Genomic DNA, 20,044 nt, shown 5'->3' with positions numbered 1-20,044 from the left:
TGCTTATGCTGAGTAGTACCTTACTCCATAAACAGACCATTAAAATCAAGAACTACTCAAGTAGAAAGTAAAAGTCTTGATGTGTTGTAAACTGTGTATTGCCTCTGCTAGATTATATAGAAAAGAAATTATGTAATGTTACAAATTCCTTTCTCTGCATTAATGTGAGTGTTCACTATTTTGGGGCCTGATACTGCAAAGACTTTCACAGATGCTTCACTTACACGCAGTCCAGAAAGTTAAGTATGCATAGAAGATTCTTCAGGATGGGGATCTTGCTTATTAACTATTATCAAGGATAACCATGCATGCAAAGAATACTAAGTGAGATTCAACATAAAAGGCAACCTTTACATCACTTGCTAGGATTATGGCTCCATTGAGGCCTCTGACAACATCTCTGTTAGCCCAAGCACAGAAGCCGTTTTAAGTGTCTTACTGTTCTATGCAAAGCAGCAAACATCCACTTCTACCATCCCACACTCAGCCATACAGGTCCTGAACTCCTTGATGGCTCACATGATTGCGTCTCCTTTTTGTAAGGCAGAACTAATCCTCTTCAGCATAAATTTCAAACTACATTACAAAAACTGGTCATCACCTAAATGCTTGACTAAAATGAACAGTTACTGCAAACAACTTGGATTATTTTTAAATGACTGCTACAGCCTTCTTAATATTGGAGAGGTAGTAGATTAATACCTACCTGTTATTTTTTGTAGCAATACATTTATTCTCTTGGCAAAGTCCAATGTAAGATTTCCATATGTGGGCAAAAACTCACCTGGCAAATAAGTGTGAGCATTTTGTTCATCGCTGAGTTTCCAAGGTTTGAGGTTTATATACAGGAACATTTTTCTCACTGCGTGATGGGAACCCCTTGATTATATCAGCAGCTTTTTCTGCTATCATGATGGTAGGGGCATTCAAATTTCCACTGACCACACTTGGCATTATTGAGGCATCTACGACTCTCAGGTTTTCAACCCCAATTACTTTGGTCTGAGGATCAACCACAGCAGTTGTATCAGATGGCTGCCCCATTTTACAGGTACAAGAAGGATGATAAGCACTATCAGCCTTCTGTCTTATGAAAGCATCTATTTCTTTGTCAGACTGTACATGACTTCCTGGCTGAATTTCAGGACCACGGAATTTTTCAAAAGCTTTCTGAGCAAAAATTTCTCTGGATAACTTGACACACTGACGAAATTCCCACACATCTGTTTCTGTACAGAGAGGAAACAAAGAGACTGTAAATACACACACTGGTTAGAAATACTTCCCGGTGCCTAATTCAAACAAACAAACAGCAGCATAATAGTGCTAGTATAGGACAGTGTGCTATACCAAGAAAAGGAAAAGGCAGCAAAATTAAAGGGGAAGGAAGCTTATATACAATTTAAAGGCTCTCAACTTGTTACTGAAAGAAAAAACAATGGGAACTTTTTTCCACTGTGGGCAAAATTGTCACTTGTCCTACATACTTGTACAGGAGAATAGGATGAATAAAAATGATGCACAGGAATAAGGAGGGTATGGGCGATGTGATCACCAGCTGAGTGGGAGAGGCAAGCAAGGTGTGCACTGGCCTTTACTCCCCCTCTTGCACAGGTGGGTGTGGGGTGAACTGGAAGGGGCAGGGAACAGGCAGATGCTTGATTGCATCCCACTTAGATTGGAAGCGTTTTGTGGCAGGGATGGTCTTCTTGTTCAGTGTTTGTACAGCACCCAGCAAAATAGCATTCTGGTCATTAACTGGGGCTCCTCTGAGCTATCACAACATAAATAGTAATAATAATACCAATGTGCCAACCAGCACAGTTGAGATGGTGTCAAGTGGGGAGTAATTTGCTAGTGATATGGGCAGGCAGTAGATCACTTCTCCTTGGAGCAAGGGGGAAGGAACTGAATGAGACCAACTCAATATAGATACCAGACATTTACCCGTTGACAAGTAGTTTGGTTCAATCACAGGATGGTCCCTTGGATCTGTACTTTTCAGCTTTAGCCAGCCCACACTTGCGCTCCTCATAGGTCCAACATGAACCTGCAATAGCCCCAACGCAATGCATGACAAAATTCCATCTAGACAGACTTCAGAGTCCAATGCAATTTTTAAAAACATGGGGTCTTCTTACAGATAACCCAAACATAAAATATAGAAAAGGGAGAATGAAAAAGGAGGCCACAATATGAACATTTTTTCTTATTGTTTTTGGTTACACACACAGCACAGGAAATAAACTATTTATAATACAACAACAAGCAAATATTATTTCAGTTTAGCAGTAGCTGACAGTTCAGTTCAGATGACCGAATTACTATCATCATGAAGTAAAAACCAGCCAAAGAAAACAGATGTGTATAGTGACAGTTTCACAGTATGAACTACAGACTTCTGAATCTACATTACATATTGATACAGCAGAAAGAGAAATTACGAAGGAGTTAAAGGAAAAACAAAATATTATAATATAGAACTTGATCACGCACTACTGATGACAAGGACACAGAATCAGGTTCATAACCCCTTATAAACTTATAGCGTATTTTTCCAAAGATAAAGAGTAAAATTATTCTGTCACCAGCAACAAATAACATATGTAAATATTTTTGCAATGTAGGCAATTAAGTCACAACTTTTACACGATACTGAACAATCTGTAACTTGATCACTGTACTAGTATTAATGTTTCCAATAAACTGTAAATCTCTTTGCTAATTCAGGACATTGTTAATTTGTGTCCTTGAACCACTGACCTGGTAAGCTTCCAGCTTGGAAGCAACACGTCCATGATCAATCACCTGAGAAGGAAGAAAATGGAACTGAATGTCTGGATGAGGAACATCTGGCCGACTTCTAATAAACCCACCAGATTCTAAGTGGGCAGTAGCTCCATCTCCTAGAGATTAGAAAAGAAAGAAAGAAAAATTCTAAAATATTCAAAATGTAAGAAAAATGTGTATTTTTAAAATCTTTGTTTCCAAACCATTTTTCCATGCCCTATACACCTTTCCACTTGTGCAATGCACATAATTATGTCAATCAAAGACAGTGAAACTGCGAGGGGTGCAAATCCATATGCAATTAACTTATAACTTGTGCAATATACATTATTTTCATCATGTTTATCACTAAATAAATATAAAATGTGTTTGACTTCAAAAAAATCCCAACGTGCATCCAGTTTCCTAAATATTCTCCATTTACTTTGGGCTAGAATGGGATGTTACAATTTGCTTAATATGAAGGGCAGTGCACTGTTGCAATGCTTCTGAAGCAGCTTAGGTGGGAGATTGTCACTGGGAGTGCCCGCTGGTTGAGGGAGAGAATAAGATGTGGCAGATAGACACCTAGTGCAGTGCATGCTCCCAGATGCGCCAGGTGCCTAGAAGGGGTAGAGCAAAGGCTCTGCTCACTCCCTGGCCCCTGACACCCACCTGCAGACCCTGCTTCCCCTCCACACTGCTGTACAGCACCTCTTTTTAAACCTCTGTGCCACCCCAATACATCATTTTCTGACTTCACTTTTTACAGTAGCTTTTCTCAGTGGCCCACAGATTTAAGTTTGGAACATAACCCAAAATGAAAGTTAGGCATAAATGCAAACATTTAGCAACATGCAAACATTCCCTGTTGAACTTAAGGGCAGGAAAATAAATGCTACCAAAAGAAGTGCAGCTCAACCTCATTTGTTACAAAACACATTACATTTGTTAAAATAAATTCTAATTTGGAAAAAACAAAGCAGATTAAAGCTAAGAAAACTGCACAGCCTGCCCCCCATTTGGTGGTAATAAATTGGTGGTAATAAAGCTTCATCGGAAAGACACTCTGGGATTCTGACATATATAGTTCTACTAAAAGCCATATTTGGTAATCCTATAGAACTAAACAGTGGGACAGCTTCACATTTTTTTCATACCTGTAAATTTCCAAAGCCATTCTAAACCAATCTTTGCCATGTTAACAGGCTTTTGTGCTTTGTAGAGAGTAATAGGCTTGGTGCACTTCTGCTGTATGTACACTTCTAAATGATCTTGAAGATTCTGGCCTACCCCTGATACCAAAATAAAAAAAAGAAGAAGAAGAAATTACATACAGGCAAACTGTAAATTTATATACAAGCAGGTACATTTTCCTCTATTAACTACCCAGAATGGAAACTGAAATAAGCTCTTACAAAGGCAGTAGTGGCAAACACCATGAACCCTGGGCCTAGTCCAGCCCATTTAGGCAAGCAGCAGACACCACTGATTTGGTCAAGTTAATGTACCCTGTCTACACACACACACATCACATATCATTTGATGATGTCTACTTTAAGATGAGATATAATGTGGAGCTGTCAAGTGGTGCCATTACCACAGAAAGGGGGATAAACAATAACAGCATCAACACATTAAAATGACCACTTTGAAATATGTGCATTTGTTTCTGTTAGTTTAGTGGCTATGTATTATTTCAAGACATACAACGGAATTTTTTGGTGACCTCCATGCATCACAAGAACAATCTAAAGCAGGAGTCGGCAATCTTTCAGAAGTGGTGTGCTGAGTCTTCATTTATTCACTCTAATTTAAGGTTTTGCGGGCCAGTAATACGTTTTAACATTTTTAGACGGTCTCGTTCTATAAATCTATAATACATAACTAAACTATTGTTGTATGTAAAGTAAATTAGGTTTTTAAAATGTTTAAGAAGCTTCACTTAAAATTAAATTAAAATGCAGAGCCCCAAGGACTGGTGGCCAGGACCCGGGGAGTGTGAGTGCCAGTGAAAATCAGCTAGCTTGCCACCTTCGGCATGCGTGCGATAGGTTGACTACCCCAATCTACAGGGTAAAACAAAGTCTAATAATTCGTAGAGGTATCACTGAAATGTAGTAACGTTGGTGACATTTCTAGTCAACATCATCATCATCTTGTTGGTCATTATGATCTCTGTTGAGGGTGTGTGGGTGACCACAATCTTCATTGCCTTGGCAGGTACACAGTTCTGTGCAGGGAACATTGTTCTATCTACAGCCACAGTTGATTCTTCTGTGATCCCTACCAATAAAGGTTCAAATAAACTTTTCTGGAAACTCAGATGCCATTGTCCCTTGAAGAATCCAGGAAGAAGTTCATCATCCACATTTTTCCATCTATGTTGCAATGATGATCCAGTATCTGGTTTACCTATCTACAAAGACATGCGAATCTTTGTTTGCCACGTTGCTCTTTTGACACAATCTTTCTTGCTCTCATCATACAGCAGTGCTATCAACTTCCTTGCTGCAGAAATTGCAACTTGTCCATCACTCTATCCTGATTTGGCAAGATCTCTGAACCTTTGTTTTGACATTAAATACAGATTTTTTTCCTCAATATCAAACAAGAATGACACGCAGACCCATCCTGTTAATACGTATACAGCAGGAAGTATGTTGCAAAAGTCAGGAGTGAGTGCATCATAAATTGCATATACAAGTATGAAGCAACACTTGTCAGTTGTGTTGGTAATGTTACCTATTTCAATCCACATTATCTATATGTTCCACTTTTGGAAAGTAGTGAACAGCAGGTACCAAAACATCTATATCAAGTGACCTATTCCTATAGCTCCTTTGATACAAAGAGACCCAAAAGCTACATTGGCCCATACAGCTTCCTCTTGAGTACTGTACAAGTCTTGGGCTTCTTCAACACCTTCACTTCTGCTGCTGATGATGGACTTTTCTACTTCAGCCTCAGCAAGAAGGAGTATTTGTGTTGGGTGTGCGCCTACACCCTCAGGTGCACTTTGAACCATATATTCACAGAGGAATTTTACAAATGAATGCTTGTTGGATGCCACATTTAGAAATTTCTTCCATGGAGGCACAGACATCCACCAATCGCCTGGTATTTCTTGCATCCAACGGGCGATCCAGTCTGGCACTGTTTTTCTGCAGTTTTCACAGAGTTACTGTTGTCATTATCTGTCAAAGACTTCAGTTACAGAATTAGCTTTGTCAATTCCTTTTAGGACTTTCCCCAGGTACTCAGCAGCCAAGTCACTGAAAGTGTGGAATTTGTCTCCAGCCATCATTTGTATGACCAGCCATGGCATCTCTGATATACCCTGCGGTTTCTTTGTCACATGCTGTTAGCTCATGGATCCTTTCAGCTTGAGCTTCCCGCTGATGCCCTAATTCAACTTTGTCTGTTCTTCTCATTGTTCCATCAGCATGGAAGAGGAACATAGGCACAGGTCCTAGTTGGTGACTAAGAAATTGAAACAGCGTCTTTGCATCTTGCTAAGGACAGGGCTCTGCAGAAAACAATTTATGGACTGATAGCTGCTGTGATAATTCCTCCATGGGCAGGCTTAAATTTAGTCTTCTTGATCATGTCAACAAATGTTTGGTGCCAGATTTCTTGACTGGGCCGAAGAAGTTACATGTCCAATCAGAATCAAGTGCACCGCTCACAAATCTCTCCATTTGTTCTTCACCAATATCTGCTATTTTCAGTAGAGACTCTTGTACATCTGATGGTACATGGAATCCATTAGATATGGTGATAAGCATCTCTGGATGTGACTCAGGGTCAAATGGGTTTGTCATATTGCTGATGACATGGTTTGGTAAGAACTGTAAAATGCTTTTCATTCCTTTTCAGTGCAAAGGCAAGGACTTGTTTATGAACTTAGTCTTCACTACTTCTCATTAGGAAACTTCTTTCTCTCATTGCGTTTGCATATTCACTCAGGACACGTCATATGAGTGTCCATCTGACAAGAGCTGGATTCTTTCTTGTCAGTATTACAATCCCACTACTGCCCTTTGAGTCTTTGAGGACAGTTTTTTCCCTGTTCCCATGTCACTCCAAATTCCACTGAAAAAAACAAAAGTCTGACATACAGCAAATTCCCCCCAGATTCAAAGGCAGTGTATACTACTACAGAGGAATTTTAACATACCAAAAATGTAGATCGATAGCCATCTGGCATAGCTGGCTCTGTTTGCAGTAAAGAAGCATGACGTGCTGTGTCCTGTGAAGTTTCCAATCACACACTCACTCTGCATGGACATTTAGATGTAGTGTCTACATAACCTGGTGAAAATGATCCCAGACCTTGAATGTAGGAGACTGGGCATACCCCTATATCCGAAAGTCCTCCAGTAGAGATAGCACATGCTGAATTACAGCACCAAAAAGCTCTTTAATGACATGTTGTAGGGAGAGTTGAGTCTTTAGACTCAGACACCTTTTGAGTGGGAGTCAATGTATACCAGACAAATGCTGGAACTACATGAGTACCTCCTTCCTGCTCACACAATTTAACAAATAATAAAATTTTGGAGCACTCAGGGCCTCTAATGCTAGAGCCAAGCCATAGGGGTATGTCTATACCCTATGCAATTAAACACCCACTCCTGGCCCATGTCACTTGACTGGGCTCAGGCTAAGGGTTTGTTTAATTGTGGTGCTGACATTCTGTCTCGGTCTGGAGCCCGAGCTTTGGGATCTGACAAAGGGGGAGGGTGTCTGAGCTTGGCCCCAGCCTGAGCCCGAACGTCTACACTACAATTAAACAGCCTCTTAGCCTGAGTCAGCTGATGCAGGCCAGCAGCAGGTTTTTAATTGCAGTATAGACATACCCATAGAGAACAGCTGAATTGCCTAGCAGCAAGCATTTGATCTGCATTACAAGCAGCACACACATCAGTATCAACAAGAAGGTTTAGCAATCCTGCGTCTCCCCAAAATTTTGTAATACATGCAATAAAACAGCACAGGGTGTGAAAACCATCCAGGTGAATCACATTGATACCAAGTTCATTTGGAGAGTCCATTTCACTTGCTGAGCTACAGCACACAGCTGCTGATCCATGATCTGAATAGAGGGCTGCTGTCCTACAGTTGCTGACATTTCAGCATAGTAGTATAGACTGTGGCCACGTCAGCTGGTTTGGCATCCATAATAGGTGAATATGCAACTGCTTGGCAGGTTCTCTTTTTTGTTGCAAGCTTGTGGCTGAAAACAGTCCAAAATGGAATCACCTGAATGAGAACAATATTAGTGTCGCTTGGTATTGGTAGGACATCACAAGATAAAGTTTTAAAAGACACCAGAAGAGAATTTAGACAGCGTTCATTGTAGGTGACAGGCGTTTCATTTCTCAAGTACTTTTTCATGGTAAATCAATTCTGGACTGTGATGAAGCGGAGGAACTACCTGCCAGCATGGCAGAAGTTAAAGAGAGCTGTTGGGCCCAGCTAGCCCCGCCCCATTATACTTTCAGCCAATGCCAGGCCTGGAGGAAGGAGAAAAGGCAAGAGCCTGGCTCAGTTCAATGCTGACTAGCAAAGAGGTAGGAGTTAACTGCCACCCTACCTGAGAGGAAGGGTTACTAGCCTGCCAGCCAAGGCAGTCACCAGAGAGTAAATGCTCTCTCTGGATGAGGGAGACTGTGGAGGAGACCTAGGAGTCTCTGGCAACTGAACTGACTAAAGTACAGAGACATTGTGGGGTTTGTCCTCCCCAAAAGAGCCTGGGACTATGGCAGGGCACAACCGAAGTCCATAAAGGGGGTGCTACTGGAGGCAAGCCACCTCAGTGAACTGGACTACAGGGGCCATGCTCCAAACTGAAGGGATAGTGGTAGGAAATAACCCAGGGCAGCGGATTTAGACTGCCTACTAGGAGGCCCCTATTCAGGGGTTGTTATTTGGTAGCTTTGATCAATAAACACAATTAAGGTATTGAAGTTAACGTACACAGTACAAGCAGCAAAGAATCCTGTGGCACCTTATAGACTAACAGATGTTTTGGAGCATCAGCTTTCGTGGGTGAATACCCACTTCATCTTGCATCTGAGGAAGTGGGTATTCACCCATGAAAGCTCATGCTCCAAAATGTCTGTTAGTCTACAAGGTGCCACAGGATTCTTTGCTGCTTTTACAGATCCAGACTAATACGGCTACCCCTCTGGTACACAGTACAAAATGTTGTCATAGTCATGTTACAGTTTTCTGGAACTGTGTGTAAAAAATGTCACTCTCTCATTGTGGGTATCATTGTTTCACCTCATCTACAGGCTTACGGCACCAGTTGGCAGCTCCACATCACACTTCAACTAAACGTACATTAAATAAGCTTTCAAAGTACATACGATGTGGGTATGTGTAGGGTGGTCATATTAAATTCCAAAAATATGGCCCTTTTTGGAGAATTGCCACATGCTTAATTTAAGGTGTTTATTCAGGCCACATGCCAGATTGTGCAGAATGCAAGGAAAAACTCCCCACGTTATTCCTCAAGGTGTGTTGATTCTTAGACTTTAACAATGATAATTTGAGTAAAATTTTCAAATAATCTAGGTATGCAATTGTGTGTTTAATTTGCTTGAGCACACACAGGAAAATGGAGCAAGCAAGCAGCCATATAAACAAATGACAGAAATAGATCTAGTCCTAAAAGTGGTAGGCATAATTTCTGAGTGCAATGATAACTTTTAGCTAGAAAAGTTTAATTACTACAAAAGGACCATGTTCTACCCTACATCTTTGTATAAAATTCTCATTACTATCAGTAGGCAATCTGCTGTGGATCAAAGAGAATGTATAGCTCTAATTTTAAAATGATCAGTGATACATACGGCTTCTTTGCTTTAAAATAAGTTGTCTAAGGGCATAGCTCAGAAAGGAATGGATATTGACACCATTACATGGAGAGGTGCAATGTATAAAAGAGGTTTTTCTAACTTTCAGTTAAGTCAATGGGAGTCTTTCCATTGACTATAATGGTAGTTGGTTTGGGTCCATAGAGCCTGATCTCAAGGCCACTGAAATTAATGCGAGTCACTCCAATGACTTCAATGGGCTCTGGATCAGACCCTTAGGGCAGTGAAAGATAAAACCAATAAAAAGATTACCAGGAAGGTGACAAACAACAGGAATCCCTAATTTTTTGAGGTCATCTGCATTTCCAATCCCAGATAACATAAGCAGCTGTGGGGAATTTATGGCACCTCCACTTAAAATCACTTCCTCACTGGCAAGAGCCTGAAAATTAAAAATAAATTTTAAAAAAGATTATTACAGGGTTGATTTTAGACCACAACCAATATTTCCAAGAGCTGTTTTTTTTTAAATACTCTATTTCTTTGGAATCATACCAGCATCCATCTTTATTATTCCAGATGTTTTGCTCACCTTGCTTGGTATAAGTTTCTGTGGATGGAAATAACTAAGATATCACATTGAAACACAATGTGAACTGAACGAAGTTTTGTAATCTATTAAGACTGTAGGGTACACAAGCATTTAATTTATCAAATAACATGATCGGCAGTACACTTGCACTGTTCTTTCCAGAACAGAGAAAACAGCCAGAGCCTGTTCCATTTTCACTAATTAAATTAATAAAATAAAAATGCTGATATGTTAGCTCAACAAAGTCTCTCTTCAAGCATTGTCACATCCTCAGTTCAGCTGAGCCTAATTTTTGGTTTCACAGCCCTTGTGGTCTCATGGATTCCCCACTTCCCCTGCCCCACATAGCTATGTGCTACAGCAGGGAGCTCCTATATGTATGTATACATACATTGTTTTGTATGGGAGTTTTTTCATTAAACAGCCTGAAGAATGTGCATCTCTCAGCTGGTTACTTCTTATGCTGCTAACCATTATCCTAGGTCCTCAGATCTATTTATCTCATCAGTACCTAGTGGGTGGACATTCATTATCTAATACCTTCAGCATCTGCTCTCTGACTGTTTCCACCTATAAACTTCATGGATGATATTCATTTTTCTCTTGCTCTCAGTTGTCAGATTAGCATGGCAGATTTAAGGTAAAATCCTGCCCTATCTCATGAGGGGTTGGAGAAAAGGATGTAGGTTGCTCTTCCTTTCCTCATCTCCATCACATTCAGTCAGCAGCTAGGCAGAACTCAAGAGTCCGGTTTATCACTCTCTTCATTGTTAGACAGGGAAGCCATGAATGTGTCCAAGAGGAAACCATGTCTCCAAGGAGACTGATCTCCAGGCAAGGTTAGAAATTCTGCCTTTTGCAGCAAGTGCTTAGGGGAGGTTTAAAAGACCGTTACTGTTAGCTACAGAGCACATATCTCCCCAGGCCCCCTGAAATCATCCTGCCTTACACTAACAAAATGGCCCAGGAACTCTCCACATGTCCAGTACTCTGCATTGTAAGATTCAGAATAGCAAGAGTAGAATTTTGCCCTTAGATATTTGAGATCTTAGGGCCAGAGAAAGTTCTATAAACATTGGGGAAGACGGTTGATAACATCTTATATAAATTAAAACTTTTGCATAGTGGGGAGGTTAGGAAAGAAATATTCAAGAAACTTAAAAGTGACTAGATTACATGAAATACATGTAAAGCGACGAATAGGAGTGTATTCACATAAGGAAGAAGAAACAAAGACCATTTAAATCTGATACAAATCCTAAAGCTACTACTACTCCTTGTTTGAGCTATAGAATGTTGTAAAATTAACACTGCACTGGTGCTCAATGTACTGTAATACATCGCATCTAGCATTACTGAGCATACATTGAGCAATTAGCAAGTGCTGCATCTTTGAACATCCTTTCCTCACTTTCATAACTTGCAAAGCAAATGCCATGAAAGAACTCAAGAAGGCAGCTCTTGTATTGCTCATCTGCAGACACTAGAATTTAAGCCCAGTGTTTACTTTTGTAAGACTCTACAGTGTGTCTTCACTTTAATTTTAGCTGTGGCATTTTAAGCATGGTTCTGTAGTCCTCGAAAAAGGACCAACTTGATTTTTCCTTCATATATACAAGGAATACCAGTATGCTAAGTACCATTTACTTTCACTATTCCTATTTCCTTTCTGACTGATAGAACAAAACAAAACTTACAAAAAGTTTGATTTTTATTAATTGTTTTCATATTACTCATCTGATGTTACTGCTGGCACACCCAGTTGTTTGTGGATGGTGACATTTTGCTCCCTCTTGTATTTTTCTGCCCTGGACAATTGTCTAGTACAGTAGAACTAATATACAAAACATTCAGGTTTATTGAACTGGTTCGTAAAACAACAACTATGCAAAATCTCTAAGGTGCATTGCACAATTTACATAAAAATAGTTCCAGAGAATCATCAATAATGAAGTAGGGGTTCACATTTTTATTTCCTAATGAAAATGTGGTTTGTTTCAAATCACACTATTTCCAAATGAGTACTCTTATCTCTGCTCTAGGTCATGGGTTCAAATCATCCCAGGACTTGAGTTTATACCCAATTCAACCCTGCTGCATAAACATTCATAGCTCGTAATTCACGTTGTATATAGTCATGTAGTGCATTTAAAGGTGACCTCAGAGGAAAAACAATCAAGTTGGTCCCTGATATATGTACACACACATATATAGTTTGATATATTAAAAAACCCTGAAAGCATTCCCAACCCCCTTAAATATTCTTTGTTTGCTTGATTTTTTTTTTACCTAAAAACTACCAGGACTATCAAGGCCATCTTCTTTGTTTTTGTTTTTGCTGCAGGACTTCTTAAATAACTGGCCATATCCAATGTCTACTAAAATCAATGGGGATATTTTGGACTTTAATGTGCTTTGGATCAGGCCTAAATCTTCATTTAAAAGGGAAGACTGAGGAAACATCAACAATCAAATAGTTTTCCCTAACTGTTTGATTTCAATAGTTATAAACTAAAAATAAATATAACAAAGCATTTTAAATAGTCTATAAAAATCATTTCTCTTCTCTATCAGGCTTCCTTGCATAATTTCTCTGATGTCAGAAAACTATTCATTCTCCTGTCATCCTTAGACTCTCCCAAAAGAAAACAGGGGAGACAAGACTTGAATTTCTAATGTTAAAAAAGTGTGTGGGGTGGTGAACTGTGATGTCTTTTTTAATGTATCATAAAGCAAGAACGGATATATCATATTTCTTTGCCCTTAACAGGTCACCTTTACTCTTGCAAGCTTTTACTTTTAATGAAATCAAGCTGAAAGTTAAATTTTGAAACTGTCATACAGATCCCAATTTAGTTTTCCCAAATGCATGAATTTTTCTAGAGCCCTTGCACTTGAATTAGAAATAGCAGAAAATAAAAACCAGACACTGTGCCAGAATGACAGAGGAATCAGAGTGCTCTCTTTCTAGGAGCATGTAAGAAAAGATATTGAATAAGACTTGTGTAGCTGAAGTTTTTAAAGAGCACATTTGGCCCTAATACATTAAAAATATATAATAACTGAGCAGGGAGAGAGAGAAAACAATTTCTTTCACTTACTTGATGCTGAACCGAGGCAGAGGGATTAAGTGATTTTTCCAAGGTCACACAGGAAATCAGTGGCAGAGATGGGAATAGCTTCCGGGTCTCCTGACACCCATCATGTGCTCAGCTAGCTCATCAAATCATATCGATATTCATACATGGTACACATGATGTTCCTGTATCTAGTACTTTATTCTCAGGGCCAAAGCTAATAAAAGTACACTTGTCCTGTGCCATTGTTCTCATCACACCACCTTCTCTATAATAATGAAAAATTATTCATGTTCATGTAAGTAAATTGCTCAGTAAAGTGACAGGTGCTGTTTCTGGTCAACTTCTCCTCTCAGACACACATTGGGCTCCCATCAAAGTTAATGAGAATTCTGCAACTTTTGCCCTGCATTATTAATGGAAAGCATCATTCTAATTGGCTTAGAAAAGAATAGACACGTTCTGTGCTTAAGCAGATCAAAGAATAGTTTATTTATATTTTCTTTTAACATTTAGCAGATGTTCAGTCACCCAACACTCTCTGCATATTGATTCCTGTGGGTATAATGTACTTCAGACGTTTGGGATGCTGGGGGAGCACTCAGGAATGATAAGAAGTTGTGGGGAAGCTGAATGAATTATTTGCATTTGTCTTCACGGTTGAGGATGTGTGGGAGACTCCTGGGCCTGAACCATTCTATTTGGGTGCGGATGGGGAGCTGTCCCAGATTAAGGTGTCTTTGGACGGGGTTTTGGAACAGGTTGATAGACTGAACAGTAGTGGGTCAGTGGGGCCAGATGGTATTTGCCTGGGAGTTCTGGGGGAACTCAGGTGTGACACTGCAGGACTACTCACTGTTGTCTGTAGCCTATCATTTGGATCAGCTTCTGTGCCCAGTGGCTGGAGTGTGATGCCGATTTTTGAAAGAGGTGACCCCAGCAGTTGCAGGCCGGTGGGCCTGAATTTAGTGCTGGGCAAGCTGGTTGAAGCTATGGTGGAGAGCAGGATTGTCAGACACATGGATGAGCATGGTTTGTTGGGGAATAGTCAACACGATTTTTGTGGGAGGAAATCATGGCTCACCAATCTTCTAGAATTCTTTGTGGGGGGGTCAACAGGCATGGGGCAGGGGGGCTCCAGTGAATATAGTGTATTTGGATTTTCAGAGAGCCTTTGACAAGGTCCCTTGGGCAAAGTGGGCAGTTAAGGATGAGAAGGAGGGTTCTCTCTTGCACTAGTGACTGGCTGGAGGATGGGAAGCGAGGGGTAGGAATGGATGGTCGGTTTTCGGGATGGAGAGAGGTAAACAGTGGTGTCCCCCAGGGGTCTGTACTGGGCCCAGACCTGTTTAACATATTCATAAATGATCTGGAAGGAGGGGTGGGTGTTAGCGTGTCGGAGTTTGCAGATGATGCTGAACTACTCAAGACAGTTGAGTCTCAGGCAGACTTCGAAGGGTTATGGGGGGATCTCTCAAAACTGAGTGACTGGGCAACAAAGTAGCAGATGAAATTTGGTGTTGATATGTGTGAAGTGATTGCACATTGGAGAACATGGTCCCAGCTGTACATATAGAATGATAGGGTTTGGGATGGCAGTTACCACTCAAGAAAGAGATCTTGGAGTCATTGTGGATAGATTTCTGAAAACATCCACTCAATGCGCAGCGGCAGCCAAAAAAGCAAACAAAACATTGGAAATCATTAAGAAAGGGATATATAATAAGACAGAAAATATCATATTGCCTCTGTATAAATCCATGATATGTCCACATCTTGAATACTGCATTCAGATGTGGCCACCCCATCTCAAAAAAGATGTATTGGAATTGGAAAAGATTCAGAAAAGGACAAGAAAAATTATCAGGGGTATGGAACGGCTGCCGTATGAGGAGAGATTTCAGCCTGGAAGAGAGACGACTAAGGGGGGATATGATAGAGGTCTATAAAATCATGATTGGTGTGGAGAAAGTAAATAAGGAAGTGTTATTTACTCTCTCATAACACAAGAACGAGGGGTCACCAAATGAAATTAAGAGGCAATAGATTTAAAACAAACAAAAGGAAGTATTTTTTCACACAATGCAGTCAACCTGTGGAACTCCTTGCTAGAGGATGTTAATAGAATATCAGAGTTGGAAGGGACCTTGGGAGGTCATCTAGTCCAAACCAATCCCCAGACAGATTTTTTCCCCAGATCCTGAAATGGCCCTCTCAAGGACTGAACTCACAAGCCTGTGTTTAGCAGGCCAATGCTCAAACCACTGAGCTATCCCTCAGACCAAAACTATAACAGAGTTCAAAAAAGAATTAGATAAATTCATGGAGGCTAGATACATCAACAGCTATTAGCCAGGATAGGCAGCGATGGTGTCCCTAGCCTCTGTTTACCAGAAGCTGGGAATGGGTGACAGGGAATGGATCACTTGAGGATTAGCTGTTCCGTTCATTCCCTGTGGGGAACCTGGCATTGGCCACTGTCGGAAGACAGAATACTGGGCTAGATGGACCTTTGGTCTGACCCAGTATGGCCATTCTTATGTTCAGTGAACTCAAATTGTCAAGATTTATGCTCTCCTCTCCTTTGGTGTATTATTATTGCAACATTTCACCTTCGTTATTAGAAATTTAAAATAATATCTGAATCCATCTCAGGCAATTACCTGCTTATATATGTAATAATCAGGTGTAATATTCAAAAGGGAAGAGTAAGGGCTTGTCTACATGGTGGGGTAATGCAATTTATGGGAGGAGTGATTTCTGAAGTGCACTAATGTGTTGTGTATTAATTGGTCTGCGTAGACCTTGCTGCTGTGCTTTAACATAGCGCTATCTGAAACAGTACTACATTAAAGCATACTAAGGAATCTTTAGTACGTTATGCACAGTACATTAGTCCGCTTTAGAAATCATACCTTCTAGAGCAGTGCTTCTCAAAGTCGGACCGCCGCTTGTTCAGGGAAAGCCCCTGGCAGGCCGGGCCAGTTTGTTTACCTGTCACATCGGCAGGTTTGGCTGATCGCAGCTTCCAATGGCCGCGGTTCACCGCTCCAGACCAATGGGGGCTGTGGGAAGCGGCGCAGGCCAAGGGATGTGCTAGCCGCCCTTCCCATAACCCTATTGGCCTGGAGTGGCGAACCACGGCCAGTGGGAGCCGCGATCAGCTGAACGTGTGGACGCGGCAGGTAAACAAAATGGCCCGGACTGCCAGGGGCTTTCCCTGAACAAGCGGCAGCCCGACTTTGAGAAGCACTGTCCTAGAGTGCATTATCTCACTATGTAGATAAACCCTCACTGAGAACACTTCTTTTCTTACGAAAGGTACTGAATTGAAAGCCCCAGAAACTGAAGTTTTCTGTTTATCCATGGAAGAGCTAAGAAGTAATGGCAGTTACTCATTGTTTTGCTAATACTCCTCAATCCTGACCTAACGTCAAAGACCATTTTAGTCCTGACTCCCATTCCATTCTTGGCTTATGTGCTGAGACTGCCAGTGCATGTCCCCCTGGTTGTGACAGTTTCTGTGATGTGGATGCCTGTTCGGCAGAGGTTGGAGTGAAATTACAAACCTATTTCATATAGGCCACCAAATAGCAATAAAACAGTTAGGGTATGTCTATTCTGCAGCTGAGAATGTGCCTTATAGTAGTTAGTCATTACTAACCTTAACTGGATTCAAAATGACAACAAAGAATGACTCTATGTTCCATTATCTATCCCCTAAGCTATTCAGACTCCATAGGAGATATTCAGTTTTAACAGATTTTCCTAAATTGTTTTTCCAGCACATTAGTAACTCAGTACAATAGCCAACACACTGTAACTGTGCATGACTAGAGTAGGCTCCAATTTCAAACCTCAAGCATAGCCTTTTCCTTTCTACACTCTCATCATCCATCCCCTTTTTCAGCACAGAGAATATTCTGATGTCTGAAATGATACAAAGGAAATATATTTTCTAACATAACTATTTAACAAAGAATCATATTCTTGAAACAGATTAGTGTTTTTGAGCTACAGTATTACAGCTAAAAAGTGCAATTTTTGTACAGAAAGGATGTGTCAGTCTTAGTTTCTATTGTTAAATAAAGCTTATTTTTCTTTGATCCAATTCATTCAGGAAGGGAAATAAAAATTCTTACCTTTTTCCTTTGCCCATTCTTGACATACTCAACCCCTATGGCTTTTGTCCCTTGAAACAAAATTCTCGTTACAAGTGTTCTATCTTCTGTGGACAAGTTTGGGCGTGTTATGGCGGGGTGAAGGTAAGCACTAGCTGTGCTCCATCTTTGACCTACAAAATATAGGTTTTCATTTAACATCTGCAAGCATCAAAATAGTTCATGCTCCTTCATTTTCAAGGCATCTTCTTGTCTTTCTTCCTATATAGAAATTAGAGTGGGGTGCCACATTTACAGTTCAGAAGAAGCAGCTTTAAATTTAAGGACTAAAGGAATGAATGCAAACTGTTGATAGCAGCATTATGAAATCCTCTCTCTTTTCTAAAGGAAGATATCTGTTCTGAAGTCAATGAAAATATTTCCATTGAATTCAATGGAAAATAGATTGACCCTTAAATACCATTTATAGGTTAGATACATACACTCCCAAAGTAACTCGTTAAAGTTTACCTTTGTGTATAGTCATATCCATCCAGCCAAATCCTTCTTGTTGGTAACCATTCATATCATCTGTGAAAGAATAGCCAGCCTGCTGGGTTGCGTCCAGGAATGCATGATGAAGAGGATGGTTTGTCTTTCCTCTTGACACATGCAATGGTCCAGTCCCACCTCTGTACAGGTTAGGACCCAACTCATGAGTCTGTGCCTTCTTAAAATAAGGCAAGCAAAATTCATAGTCCCATCCCACAGCACCTTCTCTATGCCATCGATTGTAGTCTTCTGCATGCCCCCGAATGTACACCATAGCATTGAGAGATGAGGAGCCACCCCACACTCTACCTCTGGGCCAGTACATAATTCGATTATCCATGTGCTTTTGTGGTGTTGTGTGATAATTCCAATTATATTTTTCATCACAAAGATTATAGGTTAATGCAGCAGGCATATGAATCTTCCACATTAATCTTTTACTACCTAGAAAGGTGTCTTTAGGGCCTGCTTCCAAAAGTAAAACAGTACTAAGAGGATCTTCAGTCAATCGGCTGCTTAATACACACCCTGCTGATCCAGCTCCAACTATGATGTAACTGTAAGAGTCTGCATTTTCAGAACTAAGTTTAGAGAATGTATGTGAAGTTTTTAATTGTTGCCCACTATAGGGTAGTAAGCTTTTGAGTGTGGGTGTTTTAAATGGAAATCCTGTTACTTTGTGCATTTGACTGACAGAAGGACCATAACATTTTTTAACTCCTTTGATTAAATGAAACATCCTTTCCTATATGTGTCTTCTCCTTTTAAGAATTGCTTGTCCCATAAAATGCAGTATCAAATATCTTGTCCTAGAACACAAAAAAGACCTTAATTAAAAATGTATTATGATGTATCTAGTTCAATCATAAAGGACTGCAACACGTGGCCTAAACTTTTCATGCATCAGTTTAAAGCAAAACTGGCAATCAACATTAATTATATGGCTATCCAAAAAGATAATTGCAGTGCCAGCATGACAATAAACATTTATTTTATTGCAACATGCTGCTTTATTCTTTATATGCAAGCAGTTTAAAGCCAGTTGATTAGCATAGTTTTTTGCATAATATACAGTCCACTTACATTTGTTAGTTTATTCATAATGCTTATCTGTTTGTATTAACATTTTAACATGTAGCTAAGCATAACTACTCCCAGTTTGCCTAAGGGGGAACTGAGGCACAGAGAAGTGATTTGCTAAAGGTAACAAGCTAGGGAATAGCTGAACCTAGAATGGAATCCAGATATCTTGATTCCCACTCTAATGCCCAGTCCATGTAGATCTATACGGATATAATGTAGTGCTAGTATTTAATAGGGGTCTGAAAACCATAGGAAGACTGGCATGCTCTTGCCGATGTTACAAGACAGGGTCGAATAGCTACAGAGAACAGGGGAGGTAGGCAAGAAACAGCAGGCCACAATCTCCTTTGTTCACACCAGTTTTAGATCAATGTAATTCCATTACTCCCAGTATTACTAATCCCAAATGTTCAAAAGTCATGAGAATAATAAAATTTTAGGTGTTTTTTCTTTGCCTAATCACGTCTCCATCATCTGGGAATTTAAGAAAAACACTAAATATTGTGAGACTCATGATAAAGAGTGTGAGTCAGCAAAGATGTACATCAGATTTATACCAATGTAAAGAAGGAGAATTATGCTTATTATAGCTGCTGTTAGGTCAGCCAAGGGTCTTCTGCTATGTATAATTTACAGGTACAACAGTGAAACCTGTTTTCAACTACCAAAGATACTGACAATCCATAGCTTTTTGAGATAGAGTTAGATTGGAACTGTGTGTAGTATAGTTGAGGAGAATTTGTCAGTCTCTTAAGACAGGAGGTTTGTAACAGAATGCTGACATGTAATTACAGATATGGCCAGTACATGTTACAAGAGTAAAACCCTGGAGACTGGAAGATTCTGAGAGCTGTAATCTCCAGACAGGATACATGATGGAGATAGGTCAGCTGATCAGACATGTGACTGCCTGCTGGAGACTATTTAAAGGAATGCATGCGAGTCACTTTGAGAAAGATGAGGATTTGGGGTAAGCTTGTTGAAGCAGGTGGCCTGGAGTAACCACAAAGGGCTAAGAAGGGGAAAAGGGTATGTTTTGTCCCA

General features: G+C 40.2%; 1 protein-coding gene across 6 annotated transcripts in view; it reads right to left on the bottom strand.

Annotated features, from left to right (window-relative positions):
- CHDH (choline dehydrogenase) overlaps positions 1-20,044 on the bottom strand; it is a 133,583-nt gene that overhangs the window by 107,476 nt on the left and 6,063 nt on the right. For all 6 annotated transcript variants that reach the window (XR_007775243.1, XM_050960592.1, XM_050960593.1 and 3 more), the window contains exons 2-8: positions 17,897-18,726; positions 17,408-17,559; positions 9,909-10,038; positions 3,930-4,064; positions 2,764-2,906; positions 1,948-2,050; positions 785-1,229 (exon numbers count right to left, since the gene is read on the bottom strand). Coding sequence is in view for 5 of the 6 variants with exons in the window: in XM_050960592.1 (XP_050816549.1) it covers positions 811-1,229; positions 1,948-2,050; positions 2,764-2,906; positions 3,930-4,064; positions 9,909-10,038; positions 17,408-17,559; positions 17,897-18,656 (1,842 nt within the window). In the remaining variant the exon portion in view is untranslated. The remainder of the gene's footprint in view (positions 1-784; positions 1,230-1,947; positions 2,051-2,763; positions 2,907-3,929; positions 4,065-9,908; positions 10,039-17,407; positions 17,560-17,896; positions 18,727-20,044) is intronic.

Source organism: Gopherus flavomarginatus, chromosome 6 (genome assembly GCF_025201925.1).
Source record: "Gopherus flavomarginatus isolate rGopFla2 chromosome 6, rGopFla2.mat.asm, whole genome shotgun sequence".
NCBI classification, from domain to species: domain Eukaryota; kingdom Metazoa; phylum Chordata; order Testudines; family Testudinidae; genus Gopherus; species Gopherus flavomarginatus.
This window is presented reverse-complemented; position numbering and strand designations above follow the sequence as displayed.